The following is a 26,908-nucleotide window of genomic DNA, read 5'->3' as shown; positions in this document are numbered from 1 at the left end:
TGATGGAATGGAACTTGGCAAATGCAGTTATGAAATAACTAAAGTTTGGGAGAAGGACCACGCCCAGACTCCTCCTCTTCATTACGCACCCTATAAAAAACACTTTTCTCTCCTCACCTTCTTGTGACGAAATTCGCACTGACGAAGCTGTCTCCCGTTCAGCTGCGTTTTCTCTTCCGCCATGGACCTCGACATCACTGCTTCAGACACTGAAACCTTCTCGGATAGCCAACCCATTCCTCCTTCTGTTTCCCCTCATTCTACTTCACGTCTGAGATCAGTTGTCTCTGTCCCTGCTACTCCTGCTGGTACCGACTCGTCAGGATCATCTCCCCGGCACGGCTGCTACCGTTTGCCTCCCTCTGGTTCTCAGCACTCCCACCAATCTTCACCTGCCTCCCCTGCCGTTCTTCCCGCCTGCTCGACAGCACCTCGCCTGCCTCCTGAGCCTCTTCATGCTTCCTCCTCCAAATCTCGCTCCCCTCGCATCACGGACTGGATGGTTGCCAAACTACAAAATGTTCTGAGGGAATGCCATGTTTCCTTTGCTCACACCGCCCTCAAGGCTGAACTTTTTCCCTTGACCCTGGCCTCCCTCAGAGGTGAACAACCGGTGCGTGCCGCAGTTCCGGTCGTGCACCCAATGACGTCACGCCTCCCGCACGCTCGGGCGCAGTCAATCCCTCTGGGCTCCCTCCGGGTGTTGTTTCACTGACCCCTGCTGCCGCTTCCACGTTAGCACGGCCTGAATCTGCCTCTACTGCCATTCCTACATGCACCGTGCCTGCCTCTTCTGGCCCTCCGCTTGGTTCTGATGTCTTTTCTTGCCTCTCTCCCCGCCTCCTCTGTTCTCAATCATCCCAAATTTCCTTCCCTCAATCATCCCTTCCCCCTTTCCCCCAATGATCCTTTCCCTTCCCTTAATCATCCCTTGACCCCTTCCCTCAACCATCCCAACCCCTTCCCTCTGTCTCTCTTCCAGGTCCCCCTGCTGCCATGCCTCCTGCACCACCCCGGACTGCTTCCACAGATACACCATTCACCCTCTCCACTGCTCCTCTGGCCGTGCCACCCAGTAACGCCCACATATTCAACCCACATCTTGTCTCGCCTTCATTACATCAATGCATTATCCAAGGTGTAGATGTCGCTCTCCCCTCCTTGTTGCTCCCTCCTTCCACTCCTTCCGCTCCCCACTCCATAGAACCACTAGCTTCCAAATCCCTCACTGTCTCAGAATTTGCCCTTGCCTTCTCCATCTACCGTGACATCTTGTGCTCCATCTTCCCTTTTTGTCGCCAGGAGTTTGATGATTACCTAGCCATAATTGTGGATCTGACCGTTCGCTTCGGTGTTTTCGCAGGTCGCACTACACTCTCATGTGACGTGTGCCTCTTGGACGGTCTACTTTTTGGTTTTTTACGGGCCTCGTAATACTGCCTACTTCCTCCTTCACCTGCCGAAACCTTCTCTCTGCTTTGTCTGAACTTGATTTAGTTTCATCCCTTCTGGCTAAAGAAGTCTCTGATGGTTTCATGATCAGGCCTTCTCTTCCCTTCTCAACGTACAGGATCAACCCCACCGGCATTGCTACCCGCAAATATTCAGGCAAGAAGCGGATCATCATCACCCTTTCCACTCCATGTGGCACCTCTGAACCTTTCATAAACTCATTCCCAATTCCAAATTCTCGCTCCAGTATGCGACCGTGGACCATGCCATCACCTTAATCAAACTTGCCGGTCATGGTGCCTGGCTCACTAAGGCTGATATTGTTTCTGCCTTCAAGATTCAATGAAGGAAACAATACTTTCAGCTATCTCGCCACAAACACTCTGCACCTACTGGTCAGGATGGATACTCTTCCAGAATTTCCATACCCTGCATAATATCACCTTCCCTTCTAACAACCTCTTCATAACCGCTGCCTTACTCAGGTAATACACAAAACTCCATCCTTTCCTCCACCTTAAGAGTATATTTAGTGGCAATAAACTTCTTTACCAAACTTATAAATGGTACACCTCATTCTTCCTCCAGTCACCATCAGATTACTCTTCTTGTCAAAGGAATCCGAAAAGCCAAACCCCATCTTCCAACTCAGAGATCACCAATCACTTCGGTCATATTATTACGCTGCCTGATCACGCTCCGCTCAGGATGCTACTCCTCTACTCCTCTCTTGGCACACGGAAGTAAACCTCACTGGGGAGATGGAGCTATTTCAGGTACCAACAAGATACATGTACCAACAAGATATTTTTTGGCTCATCTTTACATGAACTTTGGGCTATAGAACCAGACTCTTTGATGATCTCCCTCTTACTCAGGATTTGCACAGAGTGAGAGCCACCAGGTGAGTCCAAACAGACTATAATTCATGTTGGTGATTGAACCCACAACCCCAGGACCCTAGAGCTTTGTGACAGCCACACAACCTGTTGTGCCAGTGTGCTGCCTGTATTTATTTTTCACATTGTTGAAAATGTTTAATTATGGAATGAAGCAATGATACATGGACCCTTCAGCTTAAAAAAGGTTCTAGCTAATTTTAGCATTCTAGCTGTCATAATATTTTTGTGAATATTGTAGTGATGGATGAAGTTGAATGTTGCTGTGTTTGTGTCATTGAATTTTGTACTTTGAATATTGGTGTTATTACTACTACTAACCACATAATACTTGAACCCTGATTTTACTATTTGTGGAACAATATGACTTCCATGACTTCTTTTTTGTACATTAATCACTGCTCCTTAGCCATTTTTTTTGGGAAATGCGTATTTAGATTTTTTAGTTTTTTGTCATATAATGTCAATTTAATGACTAGAAAAAAATCTGAACATTTTAAACAATATGTCATAAAATTTGAAATATACAGAGAGCCTGATTTTGTTTGCTGTTCCTGACATACTAAATTCCAATTTCCTTCTTTTGAAATTGTGAAAAAGGGTGAATGTTTATTATAAACATTTTGGGTAGATATATGACAGAGCACCGCGACCCTGAAATGGAAAAGCGGAAAAGAAGATGTATGTATGTATATGACAGAGGCATGCTTCAAATAAATCACTTAGATTATGATGCTGCAGTTGTTTTTATTGGGACTTGCTTTAAGGCTGTAAGAGGAGAAAATGTTCAGCTCACACTGAATTCAGCTTTGGAAAATTACACAGAAAAGGTAATGAAATGGGTTATTCTGAACAGGAAAGTTAAGATGGGAGGAATTATACGGTATTGCTATATTGACCAAAATATGTCACAGCTATTTCTTAACAAATCCAGGGATCCCTTTAGACTAGATACATCTAGAACATCACTGTGAGAATTTGATGGCATTTGCCAAATAAAACAAAGGGGATTTGAGCGCTGATGTTTAATTAGTTCTGCACCAGTGGTGCAACAGCTAGTGTGACTGACAGCTGCATGGTTCTGTGTGCGCTCATTCAATCCCTGCCTCAGGTGACTATCAAGAGAGATTAGTCTCAATATACTTGACAAATGTGTAAATCATATTCCACAAATCAAAAGTATGTTTCACTATTCACAAATAAATACTTTGTGAAATAAATAAAAACAGTCTGTATCTCATTCATCATTCATTCATTATCTGTAACCACTTATCCAATTCAGGGTCGCGGTGGGTCCAGAGCTTACCTGGAATCATTGGGCGCAAGGCAGGAATACACCCTCTCATGGTTGACAATTTGTACAAATACAGTTAAATTAATGAAAACATGGTTTTCATAAATATCATATTTTTGTGTGAAAATAATCCAACATCCTGGGCCTAGCAGAGGTGGTTGAAAATTACTTGAGGAAGAAAGAGGACTGGAAAATGAAAGAAAAGAAGGGAGCTGGAAAATTTTTCGGGAAGGAGGGAGCAACTGAAGGCGGAAGCCGGCAGTAGAACTTGGGGCAACAGGGTGTGAAGTGCACAGACAGACACATGTGCTAATGTGCAATGGCACTTTGGCTTCCCCCACTATTCTGCCCTTGAGTCATCAGACTCAGGGAGAAGTGTGAGAGATCTGACAACCAACAGGATCTACAAAGCTTTTTTAAGGTTGATCTGCTTCCTGTACTGCTCATTTCACTGGTTCAAAGGGTAGTTATTGCAATATATATTGCAATATCTATATGTAATCTAATTTTATGATAAGTTTTTTTTTACTTTGTACACAGCCCATATGAGTAGGAACATTAAGCTGCATCCATTTTACACACTTTGAGTCATGTAATGGCCTTTGTTACAAAATACATTTAAGGGCATGTATTTTGTATTCATTATCTGTAAGCGCTTATCCAGTTCAGGGTCATGGTGGGTCCAGAGCCTACCTGGAATCATGGGCGCAAGGCGGGAATACACCCTGGAGGGGGCGCCAGTCCTTCACAGGGCAACACAGACACACATTTTTCTCACACACTCACTTTAGTGTCACCAATCCACCTACCAACATGTGTTTTTGGACTGTGGGAGGAAACTGGAGCACCAGGAGGAAATCCACGCGGACACAGGGAGAACACAACTCCTCACAGACAGTCACCTGGAGCAGGAATCGAACCCACAACCTCCAGGCCCCTGGAGCTGTGTGACTGCGACACTACATGCTGCACCACCGTGCCGCCCTGTATTTTGTATTCTGTGGTGGAATATATTTTAAAGTTAACCATCCCAACACTATAAATGATGCACAGCCTTGATCAGAAGCAAGTCAGTGCTATGGTGGTGCCTGACTGGAAATTTCCATTTATTTACAGCATTTAGCATATGCTCTTATCCAGAGTAACTCACAAAAATGTTAAGTGTTCGGAAAAAAATTGTGTCCGAGCTAGTACAATAGGTTAAATCCAGACACCCCCTGAGCTCAGACGCTGCCAGAACAAGGGCCAGTGCTGAGATAAGCACAGTATAAGGGCAATACAGTCTGCTATGGTGTTCACTTAGATTAGTGCACACTTAAGTGGGTCACCTACATTTGAAGACTGCAAGAGAATCTGCTGTTTGGACAACTAGCAGAAGTTTGTTCCACCATCTGGGCACCAGGACCAAGAAGAGTCTTGACACTAGCCCTCCATGTGTCTTGACAGATGGGGGATCAAGTCGAGCTGTATTTGAAACTCGATGGAGTCAAGGTGCAGCCTGACTCTTGACCATTGGCATAAGGTAGGGAGGTGTGGGTCCATTCTTGGCTTTGTAGGCAAGCATGATAGTTTTAAACCTGATGCAGGCAGCTACAGGAAGCCAGTGGATTGAGGTGGGTGAACTTCGAAAGATGTATGTGTTTTATGCTTTTTCTATGTAGATATGTATGGAGAGGAATTACTGCCAAATTGAATAGCAATTACAGCAATTTATATTTACATTTACATTTATGCATTTGGCAGATGCTTTTATCCAAAGCGACTTACAAAAGAGGATCTAACATTCAAACTACAGCACCATGTATACAAAATACCTTACATTGATTGCAATATGCCAAGAAGTAATAAGTGCATTAAAGAAAGACTTTCAGTGCAATAGATACTCTCAGAAGAGCTGGGTTTTCAAGGATTTCTTGAATGCGGAGAGGGTTTCTGTTGCTGTGATAGTGCTTGTAAGCTCGTTCCAAGCAATGGAAACTACTCCAAACTAACATGAAGAATATGGGCCAAAATTAAAATCAAAACTGCTATTACACTTTTTTCACATTGTTTAACCTCTTCGCTGAAAAACAATACACAAGGATTTACATTTTAAAAATTACATGGTGAATTATTGTCCAAATGGGATACAATCACCTTGAAATTTAATCAGTAACTATCCCAGCTAGCAAGATAGATCTGGGCCGATTCTGGCTCAGTCTCAGGACTGCCTGCCGTCTTGGCGTGAATGAGGCACCCTGCATCTGGCCCAATTCTGGCTGCACGTTGGCACTGTCGGCTGGCTGTCATCTCTGCATGAATGCAGCACCCTGTATCTGGCCCAATTCCGGCTGCAAGTTAGCACAGTCGGCTGGCTGCCGACTCGGCGTGAATGCGGCACCCTGCATTTGGCCCAATTCCGGCTGCACGTTGGCACTGTTGACTGGCGACAGGGAACAGCTTCATTGCGTAAGTATTTCAATTTAACCATATATTTTTGGATACATAAGTATTTTGGTATCACCCAAATGTATTTAACATCGTTAATGTTATGTATGTTATTCTATGGGTTGCTATAGGTTACATAATATTGAATCGTTTTTTCAAATGACAGACTTTAGCTAGGCTAACTTGTTTAACTCTAGCTAACCCCCCACCCCCCCAACATAGAAAACATTTAAATTATATGACAATCGCTCTTACATGTATTTTAATTTTAGTAATTATGTGGTTTGATGGCGTATTTTACAAGATGAAGTGAGCATTATTGTGGGGGTTTATGTCACACAGAATGGCTTCCCTCAGTATAAGACATAAAATAAGAAATAAAACTGCACACATTAAGAAGGCATAAGGTACTAGCTAAGTAGGTTATAATACATTCTCAATCTCAGTGCTGGTTTCTGGTATAATGTAATGTTTTAAATATAATTTCACATACACTTACTCTTTGTTAGGGAGTAGCACTGATTTTGGGCTAGTGATTAATGAGTTGAAGGAGGTTATAATGAAAAAGATAGAAGCCTATTTATTGAGAGAGAAAAAAGAAACAAAAGCAAGTGAAGTAGTTTATTTTTGGAGCTGTGAAGTTAGATAAATTTAAGTTATTTAGATGAGATCTTTAGCACCAGTTGTAGCATAATTGTTTGTATAACCGTTTGTACTATAATCTGATAATCTTGGCACATTTGAGGTTCTGTAGTTAATGAATTTGCAGTTCAGTTTTTAATTACATGTACATACTCTCTTTCTGTTTAATTATAGAGCTGGAATTCAACAAGGAGTACAACTGAGGTGACTACACTTGAGCGTTCTTTCACTGCACTGCACACTGCTCATCCTGAATATCCTTGTTGTCCAGGCCGCCAGATGAGAATACAGGTGATATTTTCATCATTGTTGAGGGCAGTGATGTATTGACAAAAATGTGACAACCTAGTAGAGGCTTGCAAACTGTTGATGGAACTCATGTATGCCATAAATCTGTCAAATTTGTACTTCGACACAGTTGAGGAAACTCAAACTGTTGTAAAATACCCTTCTGCCATGTAGAAACTCTTGTATATTTTTTTACTTTTCCAAACCTACTGGTGAAATATTTATTTTTGTATTTTAAGCATTTTTTTATTTGGCCTGAATTACATATTTTTAAAGAAAAGTCTGAATGTAAAAGGCAGTTCTTAGGGTGTAAAACCAATTATGTTTCTTTGAAAAACAGTATTTGAATGTTATTTGGATTTAGGAAAGCATGACACTGCTGACATCATGACCATCATGACATTGATTTCAAATGCCAGTTACAAATGTATTTTCTGTTTATTCGATTATATTTACTGTTTGTATACATTGCAATTGCTGTATGTTTACATTGTTTCAATATTGTATGAAAAGCACAGTTACTAATCTCATTGCATTGAATGTATTTACACTGTCAGAAATGTCACTGTGGTGGTACCCTAAAGGGCACATATTTCCACATTTAATTAGGGAACATAATTGTACTATAATTGTAGATATTAAAATCGTGTTGATTTCATACACCCTGTTTCATCCCTGATAGCAAGGAGATGGCGGACCACTGTTGGGCCACTGAGGGCAAAGTTGGAGGTCTACTCATGTTTTGCACAGCGTTTTCTGGGCGGACCGCTGGTGATTAAACAGATTTTTAGACAAAATGCCACATTTTAGCACTTTTCCATTCACAATCCAATTTACATTTTTTTATTCATTAGGTTCTTTTGTTATCCTTTATAATTAAGAATAGTAAATAATTTTAATCCTGCACAGTGTCAACATTTTTAGCATAATCATTTTATATCAGGCTTATACTCATTATTATATCTCTCATAGTTGTTGGTAATATTTGTATTAATTAGCTTTCCAGATTAAAATATCTGTGAATTTAAAATCTGTTTGAATTGATTAAAAATGGGTTATATCCTGTAAACAGGACAGTAATCAGAGTGGTCCGATGGTGGACCTGCAGTGGTCTACAGTCAGTGGTGTGCCAGCTTTTTTTTTTATGCCAGTGGACCGATATATGCTTGCTGTCTGGGATCTCCAGGACTTTTATTATGTTTTTTTGTTATATGATACATTTCTATAATAAAGGATTACAAGGAAATATGTAAAAAAGATTACAATATGTATCTCTCCTTCTGGAGAAGAGAATGCAATGTACCTTTAAAGAACAAAACTGGACTTTTAAACACTGTTGTACATTTAGTGACTAATCTTGTACCTTTTTTTTCTGAGAGTGTAAGCTCTTATTTAATAAAACAGTAATTTCTACATTTCTATCATTTTCTGAGGGAAGGAGGGGGGGCATACATCACGGCTGAGACAATGCCGACTGCGTGCCGAGTGTTTTTTTTTTCCGGCATGCGTGATTCGGCCGGAGTATGGGCCGATGCAATTGTGCTAACTGGGATATTGCTTTACTTCGTAAGGTAATTAAAAAATAAATGCCTTATTGAAATGCAATGCACATGAGATTACTTTTAAACACAGACATGCAGAAAACGTGCCATGAAGAAAAACAAATATACATTACATTGATTTAATGTCACTCTGTCTCTTACCAGAAAAAACAATGTGTTGATTTCCGTTTAAAGTATAAAATGCTGTATTCGTGCCACAGTTGAAAAGCAATAACTATCCAATCACAGTCCTCACAGAATTTGGGGCATGGTTCTTCAAGACTTATTTAATAAAGACTGTGTTTTATGGATGCCCGGGGGTAACCACGGTAGGGCATAGAGCTAATCGCATTCAGAGCTGGAGCACTTTGAGACTGTTGTGACAGATTATTCGTTTAAGACACAACTCCTTAACAGAGAACGTGCTTCTCATTGGTCGTCAATTTAATTAAGCTAATCAGCAGCCACAGTTAGCTGTCCATTATTCACTGCTGCAGCCAATGGAGCTATACAATATAGCTGATTGCATTTTTCGGTGGTTTGTGTTCAATTCAGACACGAATACATTATATTACTCTTTAAATGGAAATCAATGTGTTGTGTATAATGTATATTTGTTTTTCTTTATGGTATGTTTTCTGCACGTCTGTGTTTATAAGTAATCACACAAGTATTGCATTTCAATGAGGCGTTTATTTTTGAAGTACCTTACGATGTAAAGCAATGCAGTAGTGTGCTGATTACATTTCGAGGTGACAGTATTCAATTCTGACACTAATTCTTCATGTCATTTTCTTAAATGCAAATCCTCCTGTATAGTTTTTCAGTAAAGAGGTCTAACAAAATAGCGGTTTTGCTTTGCATATATAAACCAGGTCGAATGAAGAGTTTACTATCGTTAAAAGCAGCTCAATTATATCTTGTAGTAATTTTTTTTTTAAATGTTTGATTTTATTTTTGAAAATGTCCATAAAACATATTGCTGTTCCGTACTTGCCTGATGCCTTGTAAGATATGAGATCATGCCTAATGATGCATTCATTCATTAGCTGTAACTGCTTATTCAGTTCAGGGTCGCAGTGGGTCCAGAGCCTACCTGGAATCATTGGGCGCAAGGTACACCCTGGAAGGGGGAGAAGGGTATCTCTGCAGGCCTGGAGGCAGCTCCAAGTGGGTGGTACAGCTCCAAGCCCCAGGTTGTGGGTTTGAGCCACACTCCATGTGACAGTCTGTGAGGAGTTGTATTAGATAAGCGGTTTCAGACAATGAATGAATGAATGATAGTCCTTCTACAAATTCACATGCACAATCCAGGTAATAATAAAGGGAGGCTTTCTGACAGTCTAAGCCAGTGTTATCCAACTCTGATCCTATTCGACCTGTTCAAACAAACTTGATTCAACTAATTTTGTGAGTAGGATGTTGCAGGACCTGGTTCTGATCCCAAATCAAAGCATGTGTGATCATCTGAACGCAAAGAGTAATACATAATACTCTACAACAAGGACACACTTCTATAAAGAATCATTTAAAACCAAAGGAACTAAATGAAGTACAGTGAACTTCTCTGAATGTCTGTTTATATTCTTATTTTTAAGATGAGCCAAATTTCCTGAAAGATTGCACCACTATCTTGGAATTCATTAAACTATAACTACATTACAGTGAATTTCCATCTTATTAAGTTCACCTCACTTGTAGCTACATGCACTGACTATACTATCATATACACCCACTATGACTGAGTGCTCATGGTAGGTTTGCTGAATATTATGATTATTTGCAAATTATTAGCACCATTTCTCCCATGTCCATTAATGGAAAGGAGCTGCTTTAAATATTTATTTGAATAGTAGGCCATAAGTGTTACTTAAGGGTTTACTCATTTAAACTGATTATAATCCAATACTGTGCTGAGTACAAAACAAATAATACAGTCCTATAATTCTGTAATCAAATTAAAATAATGATTGTAGACATGAGAGACCTAATGGATTTCATAAGTTTTCAGTTCACCCCATAATCAGATTACCAAAAATATATATTTAAAATATCAGAAGTGCTATGTATTTCGTTTTCACTGAAACGTAATATTTTAAACTATAACTAGTAGAGGGTACCTAGTTCTGTTGGAGATAAACTATGCCCTTTTTTCAAATCACATAGGCTGTTTTTCTACATTCACCTTCCCACAAAACATCTAGATCCCCCACTTGCTGGTTTTCGCCCACTTGCGGGCATATGTACTTGGGAGGGGGCGTCACAGGGCAACGCACACACTCACACATTCACTCAATATGTACTTAAATATTGGGGGCTTTATATAATAAGTAGGCCACATTTACCCTAGATGATTAATAGACAATACATCACAGTTTAAACATTTACCACAATAAACTGATTAAAGCAAGACTTCATTGTCTGTACTATTTATGGTTTGGATGCTTGTTTAGGGGGGCGGCACGGTGGCGCAGCAGGTAGTGTCGCAGTCACACAGCTTCAGGGGCCTGGAGGTTGTGGGTTCGATTCCCACTCCGGGTGACTGTCTGTGAGGAGTTGGTGTGTTGTCCGCGTGGGTTTCCTCCGGGTGCTCCGGTTTCCTCCCACAGCCCGAAAACACACGTTGCAGGTGGATTGGCGACTCGAAAGTGTCCGTAGGTGTGAGTGAATGTGTCTGTGTTGCCCTGTGAAGGACTGGCGCCCCCTCCAGGGTGTATTCCCGCCTTGCGCCCGATGATTCCAGGTAGGCTCTGGACCCCCCGCGACCCTAAATTGGATAAGCGGTTACAGATAATGGATGGATGGATGCTTGTTTATGTCAGTTTTGCTGCATCCATCATCCCTGATAAAATCCCTGTAATGCATGTTGTATCATGGCTTTTTTTTTTTTTTTTTTTTTTTTTTGGCATCAGTGACTTTTATAAATATATTAGTATTTTATCATTATATACATTTAACATATTCTTTCATTTTATATTGTTAGATTTAAATTGGGCAGAGAAAAACAAACTACCCAAGCTAGGATAATAAACTCAAAAGGAACAACTCAAGACTTTTCTGTATGCATTCATATAACGTGTGAGTCATTTTGTTTTATTGTTTTCTGTATGTGTATTAATGTTCCATGTTTAAAAAGAACATCTATGGTTGTTGAGAAATACAGTTCTCTGGTTTATTTATGTTCTCAAGCTCAGTGTCTTGGTGGAACGGTATGCTCAAGGACAAAAACAACAATATTTTGTACATAACTGAAAACTGCCTATAACTTGAGTGTGTTTAGTTTTTTATTATACAGTTTGCAGTCAACTTAGCACTACCTGAATGATCTGAAACAGCCAAAATAAATCACTGGTTGTGTCTGAAATGATGCCCAGTGATTCTGGGTAGACTCCAGACCCACCACAACCCTGAATTGGATAAGCGGTTACAGATAATACAGAAAATGTTTATTACACCTGACGGGATTCCCCTCTCAGTATCCTACCAAATAGATGTGTGTTTCACAAAAGCATAGTTTCAACGATTCAGTTGTGACGGAACTACTGAGGTAACTACATTGGTAACCTGTATACAGCCGGAGGTGTTCCTCAAAACCATAGTTCCACCTAAGGTTCGCAAACCTTGTGGTTTGAAGCTTAGTTCCTCGCGAGTACTTCATTGATGATGGAAGACGCAGTGGAATTAGGGTAGTTTAATATTTGTTCACATATTTGCAAATTATAATTACAATACTAATATACATATGATTTTTAAAAATTGGGGATAGTTACAATACACAATCATTTAATACCTGGTTTTAAATACCTCATCATGATTTTGATGTTTTTATACCTGATGTTTTTTAACTAAGTGTGAGCCCCATTAGACAGAAAACATATATTTCCAACTTCCACATCTAGGAAGAGGATTTGGCCTTTTTTAAAGTGGGGAATGGGTAGAAGGGATAAGGATACAGAAAGGAACAATCAGGGTGCGTAAACTTGAAAAAAAAAAAAAAAAAAAAAAAAAAAAAAATATATATATATATATATATTCAACCAGTTAATTATATAAATGACACTTAAATGTACCCCTGTGTGTGGGTGTGTATAGTGCTTTTTAGAATAGTGTTACAAGACAGCTTAACAAAAATTCAAAATGAAAACAAAAACAAAAGGAATATCCCCATGTGAGCAAGCCAAAGTTGACTATGGCAAGGAAAAAGACCTTTTGATTTTCCTTGGTATGCCATAATAAAGCATGCCCATGTTTCATATAGTTTTTTCATCAGTCTCTTTCCTTTGGATGCTCTATCTCTTTCTCTCTTTTCTCCCTCTCCAATACTCCTTACTGTGTTGAGCTTGTAGTTAAGCATCAGTACGTTCCAAATTGTTTTCTGTTTCTTTATAAGAGAATGATTTATGAGAATGATTTTTTATATAAATATGAATATATAGCTTAAAGCCTGTACTTTTAATTGAAATTGGGGACAGTTCTCAGCTTGACTTTGTTTTAATGCATCTGGTCTTTAAACAGTCACAAAGACCGATCACACTGGTGTGCTTAGCGACTTAGGGTTAAAGAACCTTCTACACAATTGAGGGGCAACACTTCTCACTGCGATACTGTGATCAATTTAGTGCTTAGTGTAATTGCACTTTTTGTGGTCTGGAATAGTGGCATATAATTAGCTCTACATTCGTCTGCTTTGTTAAGCAGCTGTGAAGGATGTTTTATTTTTTAGTGACTGAACAGAACTGACTTCTGTAAGCAAAATTGGTGCTGCACAGCTTGCACACCATGCTGTTGTTTTCTAAGTCAAAGAGCTACCAGACATGATTTCTCTTTTTCAACGCCATATTTTCTGAATTACTTTACAAGATCCCATTGTAATGGTTATTTCATTATTTAAATAACGCCACTAAATGGTAATTGAATACTTTGAATACCCATGCACAACCCTAGAAGACACCCTTATGTACAGTAAGTCAAGGAAAATGTTCATACTGCCCTGAAGAGGGTCACCAAGACCTATCCCTGGAGACAGGCCTGAGGGTAGTGAGTGGCTGGTGTCAGGGCAGCCCGCATAACCTAATCAAGCTCATCCTGAAATGGTCATGTCAGGGGGCCATGTGGACCCACAACCCCCAAGGTCCAAAATAAGGGTATGGTGCAGTACCCACTGAGTACAGGGGTGAAGGGACTCATAGTAGTATGGACCTTTGCAAAAGAGACTGATGCTTGGCTTGTGGACTGTAACCTCCTTGAAGGGAATAAAGCTGGAGCCTGTGCAGCAAGTTAAGAGATACCAGATAGATATAGTTGGGCTCACCTCTACACACAGTGTGTGCTCTGTAACCTAACTCCTCAATAGGAGGTTATTTCTCTTAACTCAGAAGTTGCACGGGATGAGAAGTGCCAGGCAGGTTTGTGGATACTCACAAGTCCTTGGCCAGCAGCCAGATTGTGGGTGTTTGTCCCAGTAAATGAGATTGTTGCCTGAATGCAACTTCAGCTCACAGAGAGGAAAACTTTGATTGTTATGTGTACATATGTGCCAAACAGAATGTGGTGGGAGTTCTGGCAATATTTTTTTTTGAGGAACTTCAATGCAATGACTGGTATTGACAAAGAAACATGAAGAGTAGTGATTGGAAGAAACTGCTTGCTTAATCTGAAATGAGGAGATGATATCAAATTTCTGTCCTAGTAATGTTTTGTCCATAGAGAATACCATATTTGAACAAACAGTTGCTTTTAAGTGTATTTTGTTCCAGTGCACCTTGGGGAAAAAAGGTCTATGATCAATTTTGTGGTTGTGTCTTCTGGCGTGAGGCTGTATGTTTTGGACCCTTCAGTAAAGAGAGGAGAGGAGCTGTCAACTGGTCACCATTTAGTGGTGATTTGGACCAGATTGTGGGGAATACAGTCAGACAGACCTCTGTCCTTGGCCTAAGTTGCTAAAGTAGTTGGAAAGTTTCACAGTTGCAACACATATGGAGTGGATAAAATTTACCTAGAATTACTGAGGCCCTTGATATTGGAGGGCTGTGTTGGTTGATATGCCTGTACAGTATCACATGGACACTGAAAAATGGTACATTTGGATTGGCAAACTGTGATGGTGGTTCAAATATGTGGGGAAAAAAGTAGTGCAGACTTTCTACCCATTATTTGGGCATTGCACTTCCCAGTCTCCTTGAGAAAGTCTTTGCCAATATGCTGGAAAAGAGAGTCTAATATTCAAACCTCAGATTCTGGGGGAATAATGTGTAATCTGTCCTGGCCATGGAAGAGCAGATCAACTCTTCACCCTCTTGCAGATAATTGAGGGGGCATTGTAGTTTACATGTATTTTGTAGATTTTGAGAAAGTATCTTAGTGTGTGGACTGCACGGGGTAAAGTAATGTCACAGGCACACAGCTCCAGGGACCTGACGATTGTGGGATTGGGTCCTGCTCTGGGTAGCTGTTTGGTGTGTTCTGTGTTCCAGTTTCCTCCCAGTGGATTGGTAACTAAAAGTGTGTCACCCTGTGGGGGACTGGCGCCCCCTCCACAGTGTGTTCCCGCCTTGCGCCTGGTGATTCTGGATGGGCTCCGGACCCTGAACTGGATAAGCGGTTACAGACAATGCATGAATGAATGAATATTAGTGTGTTCCCAGAACTATTATATCGGGCTGCTCCGGGTGTATGGGTGACAGGGTAATAAGGTGTTGTCTTGGACAGGATGGCTTCCATTAAGGGACTCGGGTAGTGTCATCTATCTAATCTGCTATTTGCAGATGATGTCTACTGACTTCTTCCTATGGAGTCCAGCATTCACTTGAGTAGTTTGCACCTGAGTGTGTAGCGGTCTGTAGGCAAATCAGGGATTCCCCAAGAGAAACTGGTTGTTGTAAACATATATACCTGGGCTTCTTTGCAGAACTGCCATAATTCCTAAATAGACTAATAGTAAAGGCCCCCAGTCCTCAGTATATAGTGAAGCTAAAATTTTTCCCAGCCTCTTCAGGTCTATATCTGTAGAGTAGGATTACTTTGAATTACTTTGAATATACTTTGATTGTTGAGACCTGCAGACTGCCAAGTCTGGCATTGAGTGAGCCCTATTAGGGTGCACCTGAGGGGTTCAATGGCAGGGCAGACTGGAGTGAGAAATGTGTGTAAACAATGCTGCTCCTCTGGTAAGCTGCATACAGTGCACCACAGAATGCCCTATGATAGTCACCACAGCAAAGTAACTGGAGCCATTCTCTCTCTCTTTCTTTCTATCTCCCCCCCCCACGCACACACACACACACACACACACACACACTCTAACTCTGCTGCCTACATGCACAGTAAGGCTTTTGTTTTGTTCACAGTCAGTGTAAGAGAGAACATGGATAAGCAGAGAAAGAGATTTGTGATTTCATCAAACTTCAAAGCCTCGGCAGGTAAATGTCAGAAATGGTCTAAAATAGATTATGGCAAATGGAGCTGAAAAAGAAGATGAGTTGGTATGAACTGCATACCAATGCAGTTGGCATGAACAATATACCATACTATGCTACAGTGGAGCCTAAAATGTCTGTTATTGAAGGTGCACTGCTGTTTGTCTTGTCATTCATGCAGGATGTGTGATGTAAGTTCAGAATTGCTTTACGCTGTTGAACGTCCTCTTTTCCATTTGGTAGTGGACAAAATTTTGTCTTAAATTTGTTGATACTTTTTTGTTTCTCTGACTCTAATGCTACTTAATTTAATTATCGCTTTTAATATTATAAACTACACTATTACACTATTCTCCTTTGGCTAACATGAGCAGCAGCGTTAACGGCAACTAGCCACTGGCAAAGCCAACAGGCCCCATTTGTTAATGGTCCCAGCCAAAAGAGCAGCGAAAGCAGGCAGGTAGTCACCAAAACTGTGGCGACGTGACAAGATGCAGCCAAATGACAAGCAGATATAGAAACAGGCTCAGCAAACAGTACCACAAAAGGATTGTGGATTTTTACTAGATAAATACAGTGGTGGTGGTGCAGCAGGTAGTGTCGCAGTCACACAGCTCCAGGGACCTGGAGGTTGTGGGTTCGATTCCCACTCTGGGTGACTGTCTGTGAGGAGTGTGTTCCCCCGTGTCTGCATGGGTTTCCTCCCACAGTCCAAAAACACACGTTGGTAGGTGGATTGGCGACTCAAAAGTGTCCGAATGTGTGTGTGTTGCCCTCCAGGGTGTATTCCCGCCTTGCGCCCAATGATTCCAAGTAGGCTCTGGACCCACCGCGACCTTGAACTGGATAAGCGGTTACAGATAATGAATGAATGAATGAAATACAAAATAAAAAGAAACCAATAAAAAAAATCCTCAAACAGATACAGAGTAGAAATTATTTGGTTTTAGGACCATTATTATTAACACTGTATATGCTGCTACTGGGCACAGTTAAATATGTCATATGTAATCACTCAGTTTTGATGTTGGTAGAGACGGTGGATGAAAGTGTTTTAGGATGCTCTGATCTTGGATGCTTTAGTCAGATCTACATTCTGACAACATGTCCAGCATGACTCTGAGGTAAGATTGACTCTCGGGGTCTCATGTTTACCTGCTCTGACACCAATTGCATAAAATAATCTGCTATTTTTTTTTTCCATATACAAGTCCATATATAAGATAAATTTTTACAAATAACTGCTTTCTTTTTTGTTTGCATTTTCCATACCACTTTAACTTTTCTAATTTCGGATTTTATTCATCTGCTAGATGTAACATAAAAATAATACTAAATATATAATTATTTTTGTACAGACACCCTTATTTCCTTCCTGCTTTGCTGCTGGGCAGACGCTTATCCTTTTGCTACTGTTTTGCTCTGTTTTTATATCTATTTTTTATTTTAATTTTCTAGTTTACTCAGGCAAGGTCAGCGAATGTACAGTGTAGTTTTAGCTTATATTTAATACATTTTATTTGATTTTATTTTTAGTGACTGAATCAGTAAATCTACTGACTACCAAAGAAGTACTGGTTGAGGGTCTTTACAGAATGCCTCTTTGGGTTCCTGAGCACCTGTGCTGCAAGAATTGTTATAGTCTTCTACAAAGAATGACTGTTTTGGAAACAAGCTTTCGGACCTTGTTATCAGAGTTTAAGGACTGGCATTGCTGAACTGTTCGAGGAGTATCAGAGAGTGTGAGTACTGGCAGCGGACAGAAGGCAGAGGGCTTAAGGAAGTAGTGGGCAATGGAGACGCACAGGACTAGACCAGCAGAACAAATGGATGGAGCCCCTAATGTGAGTACAGTTGATAGAAATGAGCACAACCAGAAATGGGTCCACACTGGAATTAAACCCAAAAACTGTACTACATTCAGCTCTGTAGTCTCATCCTCCACCCCTGCTAGCACAGCACATCCAGCCAATGCTAAAGCCAGTGCTGCTGCACTAAGACCACAGCACAAAGCCAGAGGAGGAAATCATTTCCATTCACTCCATTTGCAGAACAGATTCAAACCACTGCAAGACTTCTGTGAGCTTCCTACTGGCAGGGAACAGACTTCAGGAGAAACAGGAAGGGCCAGCCATTCAGAGCACCCCAAAAGAGCCACAAGACCCAAGTTCATGGCCACAGCTGACACCCTTGTTTTTGGAGATGACTCTGTTTATGGTGTGAATGATCAGAAATTCATAGTTCAATGTGAGCCTAACATCACAGTTTCTGAACTGAATGAAAAGCTTCCTACATTGCTGGCTGAACACACAACAGTGAAACGGATAATTGTCCATGTTGGTAAGAATGACACAAGGAAGGAGGAGTCAGAGGTATTAAAAAAAGACTTTAATGTTCTCTTTAACACTCTGCTCAAGCTAAACATCCAGTCATTTATCAGTGGTCCACTGCCTGCAAGGAGCACAAATATATTTTCCAGGCTACTTGCACAAAACATATGGCTACAAAAAAGCTGCAGGGCAAATGGACTGATTTTTATTGACAATTTTAATCAGTTTTTTGGGAAGAGATAATCTTTTAGGCAAGATGGACTGCACACCAACAAGAGAGGTGTTGGATTGCAGATAGAGAATTTTAGCATCTCTTTGTGCAACTTCTCTGCTCCCAGTAGCGAAGACACGTCAGAGTTAACAGCTAAGGACTCTGACGTCACCTTGGAGACATAACATCCTCCCCCTTCTGAGAAGGCAGAGTCTGCACTATCACTCAAGGTCTCTGAACAACAACATCCTGCCCTTACTGATAGTGCAGCATCACTGGATGAGAGACATGCTCTACAGTATATGCTGCCAGAGACACCGAAACTGCATGAGCTATCTACACCATCCTCCATCTCCACCTCACTCTCACCCCACCTGAATCTTCCAGCAACAATGGGGAAGCTGGTATCTGCAGGAAAAAAAGCTTTCACTTTCCCTGTCAGCTAGTCCTCAGGTACAGAGAAAAATTAGCCCAGATTCACCTCTACTACCATCTACTGCCCCAAGGACTCAGCAACCCTCCTCCTCCTCACTACACTCACCGATCAAGGAGTTAGTTAAAGTGGCCTCAATGAAGCTCAGCCAGATGGATGATCTGTTAAACAAAACTCCCCTACAGTGTACAACACCTCAAAGAAAAAGGCAAGCTCCAAAACCATCAGATAGGCAACTTCGCTCTGTCTCATCGTCAACAGGAGCTTCACCCTCCTTCTTCCAGTGAAAGGGAAGAGGCCATCTCAAGTAATCAGACAGGTTGATACTTATTGGGATGTAAATATTTCCAGCCTAAAGTATGTCCTTAGACATCAGTCAGATCTGGAACCCAAGTCCTTTGTTTTGAAACTACCTCTTATTAATATTAGGTCTCTTACAAATAAATAATTTATAGTCAGTGAATTTATCACCTCGCACAATTTAGACTTTTTGCTTTTAACAGAAACCTGGCTAGAAAAGAGCACCAATGCTGCTGTCCTTTCAGAATCCGCTCCCACAGACTATAGTTTTAATAGTGTATGTAGAGAAAACAGAAAAAAATGGTGGAATAGCCACCCTGTTTAAAATATATATTTCAATGCAAGCATGCAGCATTTGGTGACTTCCTCTGTTTTGAGTGTCTAAGTACTGTGCTAAAAGATGCACCGCATATTTTAATACTTACTATTTATAGACCACCTAAATACTCTGCAGATTTCATTGATGAATTTACTGAGCTGCTAACAGTAATTTCAGCTGACTTTGGTCAATTTGTCATCTCAGGAGACTTTAATGTGCACATAGATAATGCCTTGGACAAAACTACTAAGGAACTTTATTCTTTACTTGATGTCTTTGGTCTGTCCCAGGATGTGAATATACCCACCCACAAACATGGACACACACTGGACTTGGTCATTACAAAAGGGCTGAAAATTTTATCTATATCTGTGAAAGATTTAGGGATCTCTGACCACTTCTGTGTTTTTTTTTATATTGAAACCACTTCAGCTGTTCAAACCGGGTCTGCCAGTGTGAAGAAAATATATTTTACTGAGAACACAAAGGAGCTGTTTATGGAGGCTATGTCAAAAACACAATGCATAATATCTCATTCTCCTGAAAGTGATCTTGCGAACCTTAACTACAAAGCTCTGAATCTTATTGACCGTTTGGCCCCTCTGAAAACAAAAACTGTATCTGGTAAGAAGAAAGCACCATGGCGCTGCAGCATGGGGGTAAAATCCAAGAAAAAAGTGTGCAGAAAGGCTGAGCGTAAATGGAGGCAAACTAAACTTCACATTCACTTGGAAATTTATAAAGAGAAACTCCAAAATTACAATTCGGAAGTTAGAAAGGCCAGACAAACCTACTTCTCTGACATCATTAGTAAAAGCTCAAACAATGCCCGCTCATTATTCACAATATTTGATTGGCTGAGAAATCCGCCACCACAGGTAAACGCAGAACTACTCTCTGTGGAAAAATGTAATGAATTTGCAGCTTTCCATCCATCCATCCATTATCTGTAACCGCTTATCCAATTTAGGGTCGCGGGGGGTCCAGAGCCTACCTGGAATCATCGGGCGCAAGGCGGGAATACACCCTGGAGGGGACCCCAGTCCTTCACAGGGTGAATTTGCAGCTTTCTTTAGCAATAAAATTCTAAACATCCGGCAAGCGATTTTCAATACATCTCTTGACAGCAGAGCTGTTATGATACAGCCTCAAAATCTGAAATGTACCCTGTCTGAATTCACCGCTATTGATCTGAAAACTCTAGAGAAAACTGTCCAGCATCTAAAACCATCCACATGCATATTAGACGTGTTGCCTGCACACTTTATGAAGGAAGTCTTCTGTTGTCTATCTGAGGACTGCAAATAGTAAATGGGTCTCTACTTTCAGGGATCTTCCCTCAAGCATTGAAAACTGCAGTAATCAAAATTCTCTTTAAAAAAAAAAACAGTTTAGATAGCACCATCCTGAACAACTACAGACCAATCTCTAATCTTCCTTTCATAGGAAAACTTATTGAGAATATTGTTTTCATTCAGCTCAGCAAATTTCTACATGAACACTATTATGATGACTTCCAATCAGGTTTCCATCCACATCATAGCACAAAAACGGCCCTCATAAAGATCCTAAATAGCATCCGTCTGAACAAAGAGAGTGGTAAAGTATCTGTGCTAGTGCTTCTCGATCTTAGTGCTGCATTTGATACTGTCAAACACAGCATCTTTTTAGACAGACTAGAGAACTGGGTGGGGCTTTCAGGAACAGTTCTTAGCTGGTTAAGATTGTATCTAGCGGATAAAGACTACTTTATTTGCTATTGGTAATTATAAATCAAAACGACCATTGTTGACCTGTGGTGTTCCACAAGGATCAATTCTTGGGCCTCTACTGTTTAACCTTTACATGTTACCACTTGGAAAAATCCTTAAACATAATAAAATCTCCTAACATAGTTATGCAGATGACACTAAGATCTATTTAGCTCTGTCACCAGGTGACTATAGTCCCATTGACACTCTCTGCAACTGCCTAGAATCAGTAAATAACTGGATGAGGGACAGTTTCCTTCAACTAAACAAAGATAAGACAGAGGTGATTGTGTTTGGCAGTAAGGAGCAAAGACTTGAAGTCACTACTCAGCTTAACAGCAGAGCTCTAAAGCCTAAAGGCCAGGTTAGAAATCTTGGCGTAATCCTGGACTCAGATCTCAACTTTAATTACCAAATAAAGGCAATAACAAAATCTGCATTTTATCACCTTAAGAACATATCAAAATTCAAAGGGTATGTGCCACAACCAGACTTAGAAAAACTCATTCATGCATTCATCTCTAGCAGGCTGGACTACTGCAATGGTCTCCTCTCAGACCTATATTCAGCCCTTTCCCTGATCCACTACAGTTTGCTTATCAGCAACAGGTAGGCATGGATGATGCTCTTATCCACTTACTGCAGAAGGTGCATGCCCATTTGGATCAAAACAACAACACTTTAAGAATCACCCTCTTTGATTTCTCTCATGCATTCAAAACCAACCTCTCAGACTTAGAGAGAATACAGGTGGATGAGTCCATGATCAACTGGGTCAAAGATTACCAGACCCTGGGAGACAGCTGGGAGCATGCCGATCCGAAATCTTAGTCAGTAACATTTGGAGCACCACAGGGAACGGTACTCTCATCTTCACCCTCTTCACTCTGTATACCACTGACTTCCAGTACAGGTCTGGTCTGTGCCATCTTCAGACGTTTTCTGGTCACTCTGCGGTGGTTGGATGTATCAGGGATGGTCAGGAGGGTGAGTACAGAAATGTGGTAAACAGTTTTGTTGAGCGGTGTGATAGAAACCATCTGCTGCTTAATGTGAACAAAACCAAGGAGGTGGTGGTGGACTTCAGGTGGATGAGAACAATGATCAGTCCTCTTACCTTCAACGGTCAGGATGTTGAATAGGTGGAAATAGGGAACAGGTGTCATCCTTGACAACAAACTGTATTGGAAGGCCAACACAGAGGCTGTCTACAGGAAGGGGTTTAGCAGAATTTATTTTCTGAGGATGCTCAGATCCTTTAATATGTGCCGCAAGATGCTGATGGTGTTTTAGAACGTAAGTTTTTTGAGACACAAACAAGCTCAACAAACTTATTAGGAAGGCTGGCTCAGTCCTGGGCTGCTCTCTGGACAGTTCTGAGTTGAATGGAAGACACTTAAATTTATGGTTATTCTGGACAACACTTCACAAACACACACACACACACACACACACACACACAACCCAATAATCTACTGGTCAGACAGCACAGCATGTGTAGCAACAGACCCATTCATATCCACTGTAGTAAGGAACAGTATAGGAGATTGTTTGTACAAACTGCAATCAGACTGTACAACTCTTCTTCTCAGTGTCAGGACATCAAGTGGTATTTAGTACTAGATTATTGTACTTTTTCCATTGGAAGGACGCTGAACCATACTTGCACATTGTACAAGAGATTCACATTATATTTTCTGTAGTTTCTGTAGGTTTTTTTAATTTTATTGGCAGTTTTTTACCTATTTATATATATATTTTGAGAGTTTTTATCTGCTGTGTTGCACGATGTTGCCTTTCTGTACCTTGAGCTACTGCAATATATCAATTTCCTCCTGGGATCGATAAAGTTACCTATCTATCTGTCTATCTATCTATCTATCTATCTATCTATCTATTGTAACACAATATGATGAATGTGCTTTCATTTCAAAAATGACATTTTAATTTTTGGAACTTAATTTGCAGAAATATAGCCTGATCACTGTCAGTGACTTCTCTTCACTCTCAGTCTCTCTTCACTCCCTACCCCCATTACTGTAAGTCTGTACCAGGAATCGTAAAATTACCCTTTATGCTTATTTACGACGGGACCAGTTTCCCCTAATGGAATGCAGAGAGAGAGAAACACAGACAATGATCAACCTTAATTCCTAATCTCTTCTCACACATTGTAAAGACTGTTAAAACTAGTCTTTAGCCCAATGGAAAAAAGGAATTGCTGCTGTTGCACTGCAGTGAGGCCTGTGTCTGCGAGGAGCTCCAGAAAGCCCTGCGAGTCTGTAGAGAAATTCATCATAGAGAAATTCCCTCATATCTTAATCTCCCTCCTCCCTTATGTATAGCTTTAGTCCATACCATTATATGAATATATAATATCTGATATTACATTTAATAAACCAATTGCGTTCATAAAAACAGCCTTGGTTATTTATTTGTGTGTGCACCTTTCTTGTACGGAGTTCTTAATTATCTAGCTAATTCTGCTATATTATATGTTTCCCAACATGACATAATATTCCAATTATAGAGTGGAACATTATTGGGGGCAACATTTTCTACAGGACATAAAGTAAAACCTGTACAGTGTATGCACAAACTTCAGCGAATTCACTGTTAGCATTTGTACATATGGAGTTGACACATTGTTATCAAGAAAATGGCAGTAAATAAGGTGTTTAAACAAGCTAGATAATTAGCTACTTACATTAACATACATTGCCTTTTCTGATGACCAGGGATGGGTGTGATGTAGGCAGATAGACAGGCTAATAAAATGATAATAAAATCTCAGGTTAGTACGAGTCAGTTCTCTTTCAGTAGTATTAGACTTAGAATACTAGAGAAGAAATAACACCCACTCATAATTGTTCCCTGAATTCACAGATCACCAACTTAGTTTGAGATTTAAAAAATGTGATTCATACAGAAATAGTATGGTTCGCTAGGGTTTTCTGAAGTTGTATTGCAAAATTCTTCCAAGCATAAATATGGGAAACATATTGTAGTATTCAACATTTTTAAGAAGATTATAGCTAATTCTACCCCAGCTGCATTTTTTTACCTCTATTTTGGGGGTCCAAGTTTTACTCAGGAATATCGAACCCCCTGAATTCGTACCATGATTGTTGCCTGTTGATTACCCTTAATTTCAGGAGCTATGTTGGATGAGCAAGTTGTCCACCAATTTTGGGTTATATATTTCATTATCAATACTAGAAAACAGTACAGAATTCCTAAAAAAAGAATTCCAGATTTTATGATACTGCAGAAAATGTATACCAATACAGTAGCAGTCAGAAGTACAAAAGTTTAATATATTTATATAGTACTTACATTGTGTTACATTTGAAAGATCTTATATTGCCTATATAATGTGCTATATATTTATTATGTGATTTCTTTCTGAATCACATGTATGTTTATTGTAAAAATCAATTTCCTGTTTAAAGCTGTTTTTCATTATGAATTATTTTGTGAATATTGCTGCAAAGTCCTTATTTTTGTTTTTAATTATACATCAAGGATTTGTGTGTGTGTGAATAGAGCAGAGGGTAATGGGTGTAAAGACAGACATAAAACTGTCGGTGTCTCTGTCTCAATCAGTGGCTCTTGGAGATTTGCTCCATGTCTACAAATGTGCTTACAATTTTCCTATAGAAGTAAATATAGGGCACAAAGTAGAAACAAAGGGTCTTGTACTGCAAACAGCTAATATCTACACTTAGTGTTTAAAATATCAGGCTAACATTTTGCCTATGTGAAAATGTTTCTGTCTGTTGATTTTGAAGTCATTTAAGTTCTATATGAAACTTGTCTTTTATTATGTCCTGCAGTGGAACATGATAAGGAGTTTTTGCCTGTGCGCCGCCACTACAAGGAATTTCGATTTGATCTGTCTAAAATACCAGAAGGGGAATCTGTGACGGCTGCGGAGTTCCGGATTTATAAAGACTTCATCCCAGAGCGCTTTGACAATGAAACCTTCCGGATCAGTGTATACCAAGTGTTGGTGGAACATCAGGACAAGTGAGACACCACAATACTTATCTGATTTACACATCAATATTTACTGGTAAAACATGATTTATCATGACTTTAACATGATGACATTTTTACTTTTTTCTTCTAATAATATATAAGAACCTCTAAAACAATTTTGGTCATGTTACTGTTTAATCAACTGCTGTGGAAATCCATCCATCCATCCATTATCTGTAACCGCTTATCCAATTTAGGGTCGCGGGGGGTCCAGAGCCTACCTGGAATCATCGGGCGCAAGGCGGGAATACACCCTGGAGGGGACGCCAGTCCTTCACAGGGCAACACAGACACACACACATTCACTCACACACTCACACCTACGGACACTTTCGAGTCGCCAATCCACCTGCAACGTGTGTTTTTGGTGCTGTGGAAATATTAATCAATATTCATATTTATTGGGGGAGCAGCTGTGGCCTTAAGGGTAGACAAGCAAGCTTGAGACCAGTGGGTTGCTGGTTTAGTTCCCAGGGCTGGCAGGAAAAAATGAATCCATGGCTGAAGTGCCCTTGAGCAAGGGAATTAAGACCCAAACTGAGGTGGTTGAATGGGTAAATGCAGAGAATCAATTTCCCTAAATGGATTAATAAAGGTGATAGTTATTCAGTTTCCCATTCTATTATGAGAACATCAAAAACACATGATTGGTTTGTATGCTATGATATTCTTGTGTTAGAAAATCTATAATGTCATCTCTTGTGTTGTGAGGTCATGTTTTGGGCATTCTAGGGATAATTCTAGAAATTATATTGTCAGCATTAGGTCATGTTAACACAGTTGGTGTATTTTTGCCATTAGAATTATGGTTAAGTGACAATATTATATTCAGCAATATATTCATCGTGATATATTTTACTCAATAAAGTTTACTGAGGATGCTATGGTTATCAGCACTTTAAAAAACCCCAACAACTTCATATAAATTATAACAAGCAATAACGTGTCTAACAACATGGTTGGTTAAGCTAAAGCTAAATTTACTTGTGTGTACTGCTTGCTCTCTTAATTACAACATTTTTGTTACACTCCAAAAGTATTAGCTGTATACAAAATAGACATTCAATCAACATCCTCAGAACCTTCTAGAATATCTGTATAACTCACACAATGAATCAAGTTTATGACCATATTGCTGCCACCCATTCTCATACTCCCTGCTAAAGATCTGGCTCCTCTACTGGCCTGTAGGAAACAACAGACACCATTGTCCTGTGAGTGGAGAGAAATAAGAGTGAAATAGAGGGATAAATGAGAGATATATCAAATGGAATGGAACACTTTAAAAACAGGTGTGTCAGGCAGACAAGCTATATTGGAAACCTAAACATGCAGAATGCCTTTATTGTTGTAGCTGGTTATAAATTTCTTAGGTTCTGATAGACTTTCAGTTTTCATCTCTGCTAACGGTTGTCCATTTTCCCTTTTTTTTTTCTATTTACCACTCTATCCTTGGAATTCCAGTCCGTGAATTAGTGCAGGGCCAACAGCTGTTCATAAAACCATTATTGTCTGTTAAAAAAAATAAATGCTCCCTAGGTCCTCACCATCTGGATCTGGATCTC

The 26,908-nt window shown here is 40.1% G+C and overlaps 1 protein-coding gene across 3 annotated transcripts in view; it reads left to right on the top strand.

Moving 5' to 3' along the window:
- Positions 1-26,908, top strand: part of bmp7b (bone morphogenetic protein 7b) — a 105,364-nt gene that overhangs the window by 28,736 nt on the left and 49,720 nt on the right. For all 3 annotated transcript variants that reach the window (XM_066670843.1, XM_066670841.1, XM_066670842.1), the window contains exon 2: positions 25,139-25,331. In XM_066670843.1, coding sequence (XP_066526940.1) covers positions 25,139-25,331 — 193 coding nt within the window. The remainder of the gene's footprint in view (positions 1-25,138; positions 25,332-26,908) is intronic.

The sequence above is a fragment of the Hoplias malabaricus genome, chromosome 5, assembly GCF_029633855.1.
Source record: "Hoplias malabaricus isolate fHopMal1 chromosome 5, fHopMal1.hap1, whole genome shotgun sequence".
Taxonomy (NCBI): Eukaryota; Metazoa; Chordata; class Actinopteri; order Characiformes; family Erythrinidae; genus Hoplias; species Hoplias malabaricus.
This window is presented reverse-complemented; position numbering and strand designations above follow the sequence as displayed.